The following is a 13447-nucleotide window of genomic DNA, read 5'->3' as shown; positions in this document are numbered from 1 at the left end:
GATTGGTTTGGTGCATAGGCTAGCTTTCCTCTCTTGGGTCATTGCCTCCTCTCCCTGGCGACTGGCTCTCCAACCCGAAACACAAGAATCTCATTATCAGTTAACACTAATTGCGTGTTCTACGTTTAGTGTTTATACACAGACTGTATTAAAAAAAAAATTAATTAAATTTACTCAAAAGTTAAAACAGTGTTGCGGGAACGCCAATAAAAAAGCAAAGGAGCTTAAATTAAATATAACAGGCAGGGGTGAAATTCTAGCAAGGTCTCCTTTGCATATTAGGCCACACCTGATGTAGCCAGTCCTCCAAGAGCGTACAAAAAGAGCCTTGTAAGCTCTTGGAGGATTGGCTACATCAGGCATGTGTGGCCTAATATGCAAAGGAGCTCTTGCTAGAATTTCACCCCTGATAACAGGTATAAAGTTCCTTTGGAAATTCCCTGTTCCTTGCCAAATAATTTAAAATAGGAGACCAGGTTCTTGGTAACTGTTGCTGGTGAAGGCAAGGAATTAAGATTAAAAGTTTGATTTGATTTGATTTATTAGATTTATATCCCGCCGAAGCAGGCCCAGTTTGGCTAAAATAGGTTAAGTTTGGCTAAAACGTATTGTTTCCAAAGTCTGGAGTGCCAAGCCGAAACTGATGGAGCTGAAGGGGATTTCCATTGAGAAGCGATTGTAAGTTTTGCAGCTGCTAGTAGGATATCAATATCCGATTGTTTCCCTGTTGGTAGATCATCACACAGGCTGCATTTTGAGGACATTCAGCCCACGATGTAGAAGCAGCCCCAGATGCGTCACGAAGCCTCTCGGGCTCCGCTCTCCTTTCCTTCTCCCCTCCCCTGCTGTTATGATCCACTTGTGAGAGAGATGACGCTCGCCTTTGGGGCCTGACCCACAGATCGGGAAACCCTGGTTTTGAAGCCTTGGTCATTGCCCAGAGTGAATGTCAAGACTGCAAAAAGATTGCAAAGGATAGCTTAGAATTCACCCCTCTCCCCGTCTCAAAGGCCGAACGTCAGCTCATAGTTTTGAACAAAATGGAAAAAGGGAGCCAACAATTCCATTTTCCTGAAAGATGCAGGAAAACAACCCAGGATTAATTTTTCCTCGAAGAAGAAATCTGATGCTCTAGCAGAGATGGGCCTCTCCTTGTTAAAGCTCTCGCCTTTAAAAAAAAAAATAGAACAGGTTTCCTGAGTGACAGGCTGGTCTGAGGACGAATGAGGCATCCAGACAGAAGGACCTCAGCTCCAGCCCTTGTGGGAAAGATCTCAGGGTGTAGAAAGTTCCTCCACTTGAGACCTTGGGGAGTTCTGCCTGCTTGGCTGGTCCTTTGCTATGGCCGTTCGTTGAGAAAAAAGAGCAGGAGAGGGCAACCAAAATGACATTGGGATTAAAGTGCCTTCCCTGTGAGGCCAGGATAAAGCATCTGGGTTTTTTTAGCTTGGGAGGGGGAAGTTGTCCCCCTTCTCTTTTCCAAACATCCAGGGCTTCGGCCAGTGTGTGTCACAGAGTGTTGGACTGGACGGGCCATTGGCCTGACCCAACATGGCTCCACTTAAGTTCACTGCAGCTCTCTCCGTGTCTTCTCTCCTCCCCCCTCCAGCTCTGAAATCCTCCCCCTCCAAGAAAGGACGAGGCGCCTTGCTAGCCATCAAGTCCCCTGGCCCTCTGTCGGCGTTCTCAGCCAGCCAGATCCCCTTGGAGAAGGACGAGGCCCAGTACGACCTCCGTGGGGCCAGGAGTTACCCGACGCTGGAGGACGAAGGTTTGTCTGCACGATCCTGGCTTCCCTGGCGTGGCCCCGGCTCTCCCTTAGCTCCTTTGGCCTCTCGTTGCTGCTCCTTGTCCCTCAGTGCAGACTGCCCCGCCTCTACATTCTGGCATTTCCTACAAATCTTTTTGAATTTCTCACTGTGCTTTTGCAGGTCCTAAAGTTAACCACAAGAGGGGGGAAGGTAAGAGCACCAGTTGTCCCTCGAGTAGCCAAGGGACAGTTGTGTTGGAAGGGGGCGGGGGGGGCTTCCCCTTACCCCAAGGTGACAACTGTCTCGCTTTCACCCCCCCACACCCCTTACTTTCTTTGTACCCCTTCCTCCAAAGAGCCTCCGTGCAGCATACCCAGACTCTGTTTTATCTTACACGACAGCCCTGTGAGGTTGGTTAAGACGAGAGCACCTTTCTGGTGAAATTTAACCCAGGGCGTTTTCGTACTGACCTTAATCGGCAGCGACGTCCCTCTTCACCGCGCAGGATCTGTGCGGATTTTGCACCAATTGCTGCGGAGCACCCGGAAGAGCCGCAAAGTCCCGCAGCTTTTGCGGCGCAAATGGAAACCGCCAAAAACCAGTTTCCATTTGCGCCGCAAAAGCCGCGGGACTTTGCGGCTCTTCCGGGTGCTCCGCAGCAATTGGTGCGAAATCCGCGCAGATCCTGCGCGGTGAAGAGGGACGTCGCTGCCGATTAAGGTCAGTGCGAAAACGCCCCCAGTGAGCTTCTCAACTGAACCAGGAATTTCAGCCCAGGATGTCCTGGTGAAAGTCCAACAGGTGGAGTGGAATTCTTTGCTGGAGTGGAATTCTCACTTGGCAAGGCTCCCCCACCATCACCACCGCAGTGACCTGAGACCACTGGGGTCAGTCTGCCGTAATCCGGACTAGTGATGCTGTAATACAGGGGTGGCCAAACTTGCTTAACATAAAAGCCGCGTAGAACAAACATCGGGTGTTTGAGAGCCACAAGACAGGGAAGGCAGACAGGCAAATAGATGGGGTGGTGGAACAAAAGCAACTTTAAATGCATTCTCCCAAGCCACCAGTTGGCTTGGTTTGAAGAAGTGGTTTAAAGAGAGAAATGCCTTATTCAAGCCAGCTAATGGGGCGGTGTGAAACAACATGTATGAAAGAGCCACACGGGACTCCTGAGCCACATTGGCCACCCCTGCTGTAATACAAGAGCCATCGCAAAAAGGTTAATATAAAATAGACAAACCTTGTGACCACAATTACCACATATAATTTGTAAACAGCTAGATTAGGAATTACAACAAACTTTACCCATAATAAAGCCGATTGCAGCGATTCATAGAAAATTCCAAGTACGCAGTTCCGCTATTCAGACAAATCAACAGGTGGATATCGTGCTACAAACATCGGAGAACTCAGTGTTCATGTGGCTCCTACATGAAGCCTCCAATCCCAATGTTCAAATTCAATCACAGAAAGGATGCGTGATCCTCATTCCTTATTCCCAGGAAATAACCCTGCAACAGGGATGCCGACTTCTCTCCTGTTTCCAGAATCCAGGGGCGGCGTGGGAGTTTTTGCTGCTGCAGGCTGCCTGCATGACTGCACCCACCCCATGGGGGGTCTGAGCGAGGCTGCAATTCCTTTCATATGCCTGGCTGCTGGATGGAGGAAAGGGCCGTGGGACTGCCTGCCTCATTCTGAGGCTGTCTTCCCTTGCAAGGAAGGCAGCTTCAGAGCAACACTGTGCCTCCTCCTCCTTCCACCTGCCTGCTGGGTGGATTAAAGGACCGTGGAGCTGCCTGCATTGCTCTGAGGCTGTCTCCCTTTACAGGGGAGGCAGCTTCAGAGCGGAAATGCACCTCCTCCTCCTTCCACCTGCCTGCCAGGTGGATTAAAGGACCGTGGGGCTGCCTGCATTGCTCTGAGGCTGTCTCCCTTTACAGGGGAGGCAGCTTCAGAGCGGAAATGCGCCTCCTCCTTCTTCCACCCGCCTGCCGGGTGGGTTAAAGGGCCGTGGGACTGCCTGCCTTGCTCTGAGGCTGTCTCCCCTTGCAGGGAAGGCAGCTTCAGAGCAACACTGCACCTACTCCTTCTTCCACCCGCCTGCCGGGTGGGTTAAAGGGCCGCGGGACTGCCTGCCTTGCTCTGAGGCTGTCTCCCCTTGAGGGAAGGCAGCTTCAGAGCAACACTGCACCTCCTCCTTCTTCCACCCGCCTGCCGGGTGGGTTAAAGGGCCGTGGGAGTGCCTGCCTTGCTCTGAGGCTGTCTCCTTTTGCAGGGGAGGCAGTTTCAGAGCGACGCCGCTCTCCTCTGAGCTTGGCTAGGAAACTGGGCTTGGAGGAGAGCACAAACTGGGGTGCAGTTCCCTAGGTCTCAGCTTCCAGGATCTTCAACCAGGGAAGCTGAGAGCAGCGGAGCAGTGGAAGAGGGTGCCTGAAGGCACCCTGTAAGCGAGGTGGCACCCAAAACAGCTGCCTACCTCTCCAGCTCCCAGGCGCTGGCCCTGCCAGAATCCTTCCTCAGGCAAGGGATTAATCATAAATCTAAAGGACAGTAAAAGTTCACTGAGGACCCAAGGTCTCCACAAAATTTCTCTGTACAGGCAACCAGTGTTCCTTCTAAGCTGAGTTAGCTTGAGCTAGCTCACAGATTTTTAGCCTCCAGCTCATATGTTTTTGTCTTAGCTCAGGAAGGATGACCCCAGAGCACAATCGTTTATGCAGCAGCTCACAACTTTAATGGCAGCAGCTCACAAAGTAGGATTTTTGCTTGCAAGACTCAGCAGCTTAGAGGGAACATCGCAGGCAACACGCTCAAAACGGCTCAGCTCTACTCCTTAGAATGCCAGGTGCCTTCGCTCGGGGCTCCCCGAGGCGGTGCCCACCTGCGGCACCTTTCCTAGCGCCTGCTGAGTGTTTTCCACAACCGGGAGGGGTCAGGCGGGGCTTTCTCAATCCAGGCTCCCGATTGGCCAACAATCTTCACCGCGTGACTGAAAGTAAGCGGCAGCAGCCATTGTCTGTCTGGCTCTGTCTCCTGCAGCAGCTCTTTTGGGGTTGTGCCCTCACTGCCCACCATATTGTGCCAGATGTCCAGAGGTGCCCGCAGGCTCAAAAAGGGTTGGGGACCCCTGCCTTAACTTTAGTACAGTGCCGTCTGTGTGCGTGTGTTTGCGTGTGTGTATCTTTTTTCTCCTGTTCTTCCCGCACCTTGCTGGCTGTGGCAGAGATTAGGGCTGACGGAGTGGGTGAAAACTGCAGGGGTGTCTTTGGGCAACAATTTTCTCAGTCGTGTGGCGAGACAGTCAGTCTTTGTCTTTAATGCAGTGGCTTGTAGATGGCACCTCTGAAGGCAACCTAGCTTCTACGCAGGCCTCAGATTCAGTGGGAGCTCACAGGAGCACAGCTCCTCTTGAACCTTTCTGAGTGTTCCACCGCCTCCTTCTGGGAGTTCCACCTCCTTGTCCATTGAATAGTAGGTGCAGCTGCATAACAATCCCTGGATGAGCTCCACCACCTATTCTACAAAACGACCCCTGGCTGTCTCTCTTTTACACCGTGCCATGTTTTTGGATCCAGGAGAAAGCAAAAGCCTTGCCCTCTCTTCCAAAACAGAGGGACCGATTTCCCACTAAACGTACGCCGCTCTCCCTCTCCTCTTCTCCGCGGGGCTGCTGCTGGATTTCACCCCGCCTCTCTTCAAGTTCCCTCCGCAGCAGGCAGGACCCTCTGAAAACCCGTTTCTGTCTGCCGCGGAGGGAACTTGAAAAGGGGCGGGGCAACTCGCCGGCTCAGGGCAGCTTCTGCGAAATCCAGCAGCGGCCCCGCAGGGAAAAGGAGCAAGGAGACTGAAGCAAGGTGAGTGGGAAATCGGTCAGGAACTCTCCTGCTCCAAGGTGGAAAGGTTTGAACAACTCCTGTCATTCCTCGAAATCTCCATGTAAGTCTCGGGATCCCAAACCTAACAAGCCAAGGGGGTTCAGACAGCACGGTGCCAGTGTGGTTTGGCTGGGAAAGGGGGGTTGCACAGAAGGTTAAAGGACTCCTCCTTCCATCTGTCCCTGTGTGCCATTTGTTGGCTAGCCCACCATGTAAGGTGGCCTGTGTGGCATCAGCCACAGCCTGGGCCTTTTCCATCGTGGCCCCATTTCTGTGGGAGGGGCTCCCTGAAGAGAGCAAGAGGGCCCCCTCTTTGGAGATATTCAGGAGGTGCTGCAAGACCTGCCTGTCGGCCTGGGTTTGGGGGGCAGGCATCTTTTAAAGGGGGGAGAAATTTGGGGCTTGCTGTTTTTATTGGGTTTTATAATTGGGTTTTAACTGAAAATATTTTCAACTATCATTGTAAACCACCTTGAACCACGGGGAAAGGTGGGATATAAATGTTTTAAAATAATAAATAAATGAATACGCTTATCTAATCTCTGTTGATAGACTCAGGTGGGTAGCTGTGTTGGTCTGAAACAATAGAACAGACTTTGAGACCAGTGGCACCTTTAAGACCAACGAATTCTGGGTAAAAGCTTTGTTCTATAACAGGGTTGGCCAAAATTGCTTAATGTAAGAGCCACATAGAATAAACGTCAGATGTCTGCGAACTGCAAGACATGAACATCTGATGTTTGAGAGCCACAAGACAGGAAGGGAGAGAGGAAGGAAGGAAGGTTAGGTAAGTAGATGAGGAGGGAGAGGTGGAAAGAAAGCAACTTTAACTTCAAATGCATTAAGTGATTTAAAGAGACAAATGCCTTCTCCAAGTTGGCTGATGGGGTGATGGGGACTTTGAGAGCCACACGATATGTGTGAAAGAGCCATGTGTGGCTCCCGAGCCACAGTTTGCCCCACCCACCCCTCCAGTTCTGTAATCTCTGTTTTTCAGCATCCGGTCTGGACTGTGGGTCAAGGCCCAGGGCATCCTCCTTCACTGGATGTCGGTACTTGGCTGCGAAGAGCAAAATTAGTGAATATATACTGTTTTTGCGTTTGCATCTGTTGTCAACTGGTAGCGGTCAATTGCAAATAGATTTTTGTGTAAAAACGTTTTGTGCGTGTCTGCTGAGCCGACGCCATCAAGGCAGAAGATCGAAATTATTCTTAGCGAAGCTCAAAATTGGTTGGGATTTAGAAATCGTTGCGTAATTGTGGGTCCCAGTTTAAGGTGTGGTTGTGCTGTTGAAGAGGACACGCTCCGAAGAAGATTCCGCGCCACGGGGAACGGAGCTAAGCTTTTCATCGAGGCACATTATTGGTGCCCCTCACGAGTAGAACCTCACGCTGCGAAGTTCCCGACTACATTTGATTTATGTGTCCGGCTGGTCAAGTTTTGCCTTGTATTTGTTGCTTTCAGTGATCTCTGTCTCACTAACGATTATGAAATGGATTACAACATTGTTTTGATGTATTATTGTTAGATAGTTTGAAAACACACACACACTAGTTTTTTTCCCCAATAAGAAGAATTGATTTGTAATTGATTGCTCTTGTTGAGAATAGATACAAACGCAGTATGTGTGTTTACTGTTTGTGTCTTTCTAGCTTGTTCCGTGCCCCCCCCCCCGGTTTTGTAGGTACTTGGCTGTGAGCATTCATTCATTGTTCGTGGATGGAGCATATCCTGTCCAGCCCCTTGGGACAACTTAGAATTGGGTTTGAATGGGCTCTTGGGCCAAAGGCCAGTTGTTGTTGTTGTTATCTTCTATCCCGCCCTCTCCGCAAGTGGACTCAGGGCGGCTAACAGCCAGTTCAAAACAGTTAGAGTTTAAAACGATAAAATACATTTTTAGGTGCTGTGCAACTTCGATAAAGGCGGGATCTTTCTTTCTACTAACAGTGATCCTGTAATGATCGTAGTTCCTCAGCAGTGTGGGGGTGGTAGTCCTTTCCCGGTTTAGGTGTTGAAGGCCTGTTGAAATAATTCAGTTTTGCAGGCCCTGCGGAATTGGGAAAGATCCCGCAGGAGAGCCAGTTTGGTGTAGTGGTGAAGTGTGCAGACTCTTATCTGGGAGAACCGGGTTTGATTCCCCACTCCTCCACTTGCACCTGCTGGAGTGGCCTTGGGTCAGCCAGAGCTCTGGCAGAGTTGTCCTTGAAAGGACGGCTGCTGTGAGAGCCCTCTCAGCCCCACCCACCCTGCAGGGTGTCTGTTGTGGGGGAGGAAGGTAAAGGAGATTGTGAGCCGCTCTGAGACTCTGGAGGGCAAAATATAAATCCAATTTCTTCTTCTTCTTCTTCTCCTTTTTAAATATACATTTGAAAACTATTATAGAAGCATGAATTGCAGGTTAAGAAATCTACGGCACATATATATCAACAGCATTAAGAAATCTACAGCACATATATATCAACAGAGAGCCAGTTTGGTGTAGTGGTTAAGTGCACAGACTCTTATCTGGGAGAACCGGGTTTGATTCCCCACTCCTCCACTTGCAGCGGCTGGAATGGACTTGGGTCAGCCAGAGCTCTGGCAGAGGTTGTCCTTGAAAGGGCAGCTGCTGTGAGAGCCCTCTCAGCCCCACCCACCTCACAGGGTGTCTGTTGTGGGGGGGAGGAAGGGAAAGGAGATTGTGAGCCACTCTGAGACTCTTCGGAGTGGAGGGCGGGATATAAATCCAATATCTTCATCTACCTCACAGGGTGTCTGTTGTGGGGGAAGAAGGGAAAGGAGATGGTGTGCCGCTCTGAGACTCTTCGGAGTGGAGGGGGGGATATAAATCCAATATCATCTTCTTATGGCTTCCGGGAGGGCATTCCACATTTCTGGTGCTGCCACTGAGAAAACCCTAGCCCATATAGAACACAGTCTGACCTCCCTTGGTCCGGGGATAGATAGTAGATTTTAAGTGATGCACTCTCCTCTGTCTTGGTCAGTTTTCCACTTCCCCCCCTTTGGTGGCTGTGACTTTGCAAGCTCAGGTCTTGTTATTTTGGACTTTTGGCATTGTGTGATATCCCAGGTCTGAGAGCCGCTCCTTCTACCCAGGAGGGAGGGGGTTGAGATGGTCAGGGCTGGCGTGAGACGAGTCGGCCAACTAGGTGGCAGCCTAGGGCGCCACTTGGCCTAGGGGCACCATAAGGCGCCCCCTCTCTGCATGCCCGCCCGGGTCCTGATTTCGCCCAGACTCCCTGAAGGTCGGGAAGCCTGGGCGAAGTTGGTGAGGGGGCCTGGCAGCCGTCCGGATTTGAAGTTCTTAGAACTCCGGAAGCCTGGGCGAAGTGGGGTGGGCGTGTCAGTGACATCATTGGGGTGCACGCAAAAAGGATACCGGGGTGGAAGAGGGGCGGCAGAGTGTGGTTTGGCCTTGGGCGCAGGAAAGTCTAGCGCCGGGCCTGGAGATGGTTCTCATTACGGTGTCTGTTTGTTTCTCTTTCTTCGGTTTATCTTCACGACAGACCTGTGAGGTGGGCTGGGCAGAAAGGGGATGGCTGATCCGAGGTCAGCCGGCAAGTTTCACGGCAATCCAGGGGATCCCACACTGGCTGGCTTTGGGGCTTGGCAGATGCGATCTTCCTTGAATGGAAGAGAGCAGTGATTTTCGCCTGCGTGGAAAGTGCGCAAATGAGCCAGCCCGGCTGAGCAGCCCTAAAAGGGAGTCCCTGATGCTGCTTATCCGCCTCATTCCTGTGAACGGGGCAGCCTCAGCCTTCTGTGGTTTCTCTTTTTCCCCTCGTGGGCTACTCAGGCCGGCCAGACCTGCTTCCTTGCACCCCTCCCTCCTTCGAAGAAGCGACCACCGCCTCCATCGCCACGACGCTCTCGTCGACGTCTCTTTCTGTCCCCGAGCGGTCCCCTTCCGAGTCCTCGGAGCAACCCAGGTATAGGTAAGAGGACCGGATTGCGTCTCTCAAGTCAGAGAACATTTTCTTTATTTATTTGCTCATTTATAGCAGGCGTGGCCAACGGTAGCTCTCCAGATGTTTTTTTTTGCCTACAACTCCCATCAGCCCCAGTCAGCGTGGCCAATGGCTGGGGCTGATGGGAGTTGTAGGCAAAAAACATCTGGAGAGCTGCCGTTGGCCACCCCGATTTATAGTCATCTTTTCTCAGCGAAACCCGAGATGGTTCACAAGTTAGGTCCAGGCAGCTGCACAGGACATCAAACAAACAGCAGGAGGGGGTTTGGGGGCTGTAGAGATCTGAAAGCAGGCAGACGTCTCCAGCAGAGCCAAAGCAAGGCCTGCATTTCTAAACATGATACGTTCAGCAGTGTAGAAACTCCCTCTTCTGGAGCAGTGTTCCTTCTAAGCTGCATTAGCGTGAGCCAGCTCACAGATTTCTAGCCTGCAGCTCGCACATTTTTGTCTTAGCTCGGGAAGGATGACCCCAGAGCGCACTCATTGATGCCGTCGCTCATGGTTTTAATGCCAGTAGCTCACAAAATAGAATTTTGGCTCTCAAGACTCCGCAGCTTAGAGGGAACACCGGCTGGAGCATCCTTACTGTGACAGGTAGCGATGCAGTAGTCCAGGCCACAGTCCCTATCCCTTGGCCAGTGCTCCTTTCTGCCATTTCATTATAGTGCCGTGTGCTGCTTAAAAAAAGGTAAAGGAAAGGTCCCCTGTGCAAGCACCAGTCGTTTCTGACTCTGGGGTGATGTTGCTTTCGCAACGTTTTCACGGCAGACTTTTTACAGGGTGGTTTGCCATTGCCTTCCCCAGTCATCGACGCTTCCCCCCGAGCAAGCTGGGTGCTCATTTGACCGACCTCAGAAGGATGGAAGGCTGAGTCAACCTGGAGCTGGCTACCTGAACCAGCTTCCGCTGGGATAGAACTCAGGTCGTGAGCAGAGGGCTCCGACTGCAGTACTGCAGCTTTTCCACTCTGTGCCACGAGGCTCTTAGTGTGCTGTTTACCTGTGCAAAAAAAGCCCTCTGGAATAATTCCATTTTGCCTACTTTGTGGAAAGCAGGAGACTTCCTAACCTCATCAGAGAGGCTGCTCCATCAGGCGAGGGCCACCGCGGAGGAAGCACACATGCGGGCGGATGTTGACTTTGCGTGTTTGCAGGGCGGTTGGTACCTGCTGGGGGGAACACGTTTGTCACTGAAGATGCCTGCCTCTCTTTGCTCTGGAAACGCGGCCCAAAAGGTTTAGGCCTCAAATGCTCATTAGCAGATTTGTTTTATTTTATTTATTTTATCGTATTTATATCACCCTCCCCAAATGGGCTCAGGGCAGCTAACAAAACAACATAAAAATTAAAAGCAGATATACAATAAAAGTCATTTCATACAAAATTCCAAGATCGGTATTGCTAGAAGTTATTTAGTGCTCTACACTTCTATGAAGAGTCCCGTGGCGCAGAGTGGTAAAGCTGCAGTACTGCAGTCGGAGCCCTCTGCTCACGACCTGAGTTCGTGAGGGCGTTCCACAAGGCAGGGGCTGCCACCGAAAAGGCTCTTGTTCTAGTGGTAGACGGCCGAGCTTCTTTTGGCCCAGGGATCCTAAAGAGATTTTGGGAACTTGAATACAGTGCTCTTTGGGGCTCATACGGGGAAAGTCGGTCCCGAAGGTAGACAGGTCGCAGGCCGTAGAGGGCTTTAAAGGTCATGATCAAGCAATTAACGCCAAGCAATCAGATGTGGCTTTGATGGTTATCGGAGCATCAGCCATTGAGCAAATTGTAGTGACTGTGTGTGAATGAGCCCTCGTGCGGAAGTCACCCTTCTGCTGTTCTTTCTTTCGCAGGCGGCGCACCCAATCCTCGGGGCAAGATGGAAGGTGAGCCTTGTCCGAAGTCACATGTACCTCATTAAACCCTCCTAGCGTTGGAAGGTCCCAGGGCAGAACTCCACAATGTTTTGCGTGGGCTTTTGGGGTGTTGTTGTTGTCGTTTTGAAAAAGCAGGTTGAAGCTGCCCAAAGACTGAGGATTCAGGAAAAAAAGGAAGGACTTGGGGCCAGGAAGCCAGTCTTGCAGATGTAGCTGAGCGAGGGATTTAGGGCAGGGCGGCACATTTTAAGCCGCCCTGAGCCCTCTTCGGCGGGGTGGGGCGGGATATAAATCAAATCAATCAATAAATAAAGAAGGATCTAGACAAGCTGGAACGGGTCCAGAGGAGGGCGACGAAGATGGTGAGGGGTCTGGAGACCAAGTCCTGTGAGGAAAGGTTGAAGGAGCTGGGCATGTTTAGCCTGGAGAGGAGGCGGCTGAGAGCTGATAGGATCACCATCTTCAAGTACTTGAAGGGCTGTCAAATAGAGGATGGGGTGGAATTGTTTTCTGTGGCCCCAGAAGGTAGGACCAGAACCAGCGGGTTGAAATTAAATCAGAAGAGTTTCCAGCTCAGCATGAGGAAGAACTTCCTGACTGTTAGAGCGGTTCCTCAGTGCAACAAGCTTCCTCGGGAGGTGGTGGGCTCTCCTTCCTTGTGGGTTTTTCAACAGAGGCTAGATGGCCATCTGACAGCAATGAAGATCCTGCGAATTTAGGGGGAGGTATTTGTGAGTTTCCTGCATTGCGCAGGTGTTTGGACTAGATGACCCTAGAGGTCCCTTCCAACTCTATGATTCTATTATTCCTTTCTTAATAGTTTACAAACAGTTGACAATGCAAAGGTACATCAAAATCTTTATTGCAAACAAATTTTTGGCTGGTTTTTGTAAAGCAGAAACTGCAAACTCTATAACTTATCTGCAATAATGATCCTTAGGTTTCTGTTTTCATCCTTCCTCACCCCCCTCCACCCCCACACTCCTTTTTGCACTGCATTTTTTGCCAAGGCTAAACCATATGATCTCCATTTCTGTGTTCTGCTGCAGTCTGGTTGTATGGGGAAGGGGGTGGCTCAATGTCAGAGTGTCCATTTGACACGCAGAAGGTCCCAGGTTCAATCCCCAACATCACCCGTTAAAAAGATCAAGCAAAAGGCCTCAGCCTGAGACCCTGGAGAGCCACTGCCGGTCGGAGTAGACAAGACTGACCCTGATGGATTCTCGGTCTGATTCAGTAAAAGGCAGCTTCATGTGTGTATTAGCTAATCCCATGTGGGGAGGGATGGTGGCTCAGTGGTAGAGCATCTGCTTGGTAAGCAGAAGGTCCCAGGTTCAATCCAACTAAAAGGTCCAGGCAAGTATGCATGAAAAACCTCCGCTTGAGACCCTTGGAGAGCCGCTGCCAGTTTGAGTAGACAAGACTGACTTTGATGGTCCTAGAAGGATCCATGATTCAATAGAAGGCAGCTTCGTCCCGGATTCTTGTGTGCTGATTTGTTGCCCTCAACTACTTAGAGGAGAATGGTAGGATAAAAACGCCCTAGAGACGGGAACGGAACAGATGCAAAACTGAGCACCAGCAGGCCTCATTTTGGGGTAGGAGCTCGCAGAAGCGGAGCTCTGAAACCTCAACGTTGTATTGTGCTTCTTTCTTAACCCTCCACCCCTCCAAAAAAAATACTTGCTTCTGGACTCCACTGTTCAAACCCGCTGTGAGAATTTGCTGGACTCTTTAAGACTTTCTAATATTTTTCCCCTCCCAAAAAATTGGGAAAGAACTGAAACATGAAGCAGACAGGTGGAAATCTTCATCGTGCTGCTGTGGTGATTTAACAGGAGTCAGGTTTTATGATGACAATTCTAATTCAAGAAGCATTTTAAGATAGATGCTGAGCTAATAGAATTTAGTACACCTTCTGGGGTGATGTCGGGTGTGTGGCGTGTGCAAATGAGTCATACAAATGTTATTCTTATTTTGTTTTTTTCTTT

The 13447-nt window shown here is 50.6% G+C and overlaps 1 protein-coding gene across 1 annotated transcript in view; it reads left to right on the top strand.

The window, feature by feature from the left end:
• The window catches only part of PIP5K1C (phosphatidylinositol-4-phosphate 5-kinase type 1 gamma), a 92718-nt gene that overhangs the window by 62373 nt on the left and 16898 nt on the right, over positions 1-13447 (top strand). The window contains exons 12-14 of the mRNA XM_060232845.1: positions 1610-1771; positions 9427-9565; positions 11433-11465. Coding sequence (XP_060088828.1) covers positions 1610-1771; positions 9427-9565; positions 11433-11465 — 334 coding nt within the window. The remainder of the gene's footprint in view (positions 1-1609; positions 1772-9426; positions 9566-11432; positions 11466-13447) is intronic.

This window comes from Heteronotia binoei, chromosome 2 (genome assembly GCF_032191835.1).
Source record: "Heteronotia binoei isolate CCM8104 ecotype False Entrance Well chromosome 2, APGP_CSIRO_Hbin_v1, whole genome shotgun sequence".
NCBI classification, from domain to species: domain Eukaryota; kingdom Metazoa; phylum Chordata; class Lepidosauria; order Squamata; family Gekkonidae; genus Heteronotia; species Heteronotia binoei.
Note: the sequence above shows the minus strand (reverse complement) of the source record. Positions and strands in the feature narration are given on the sequence as shown.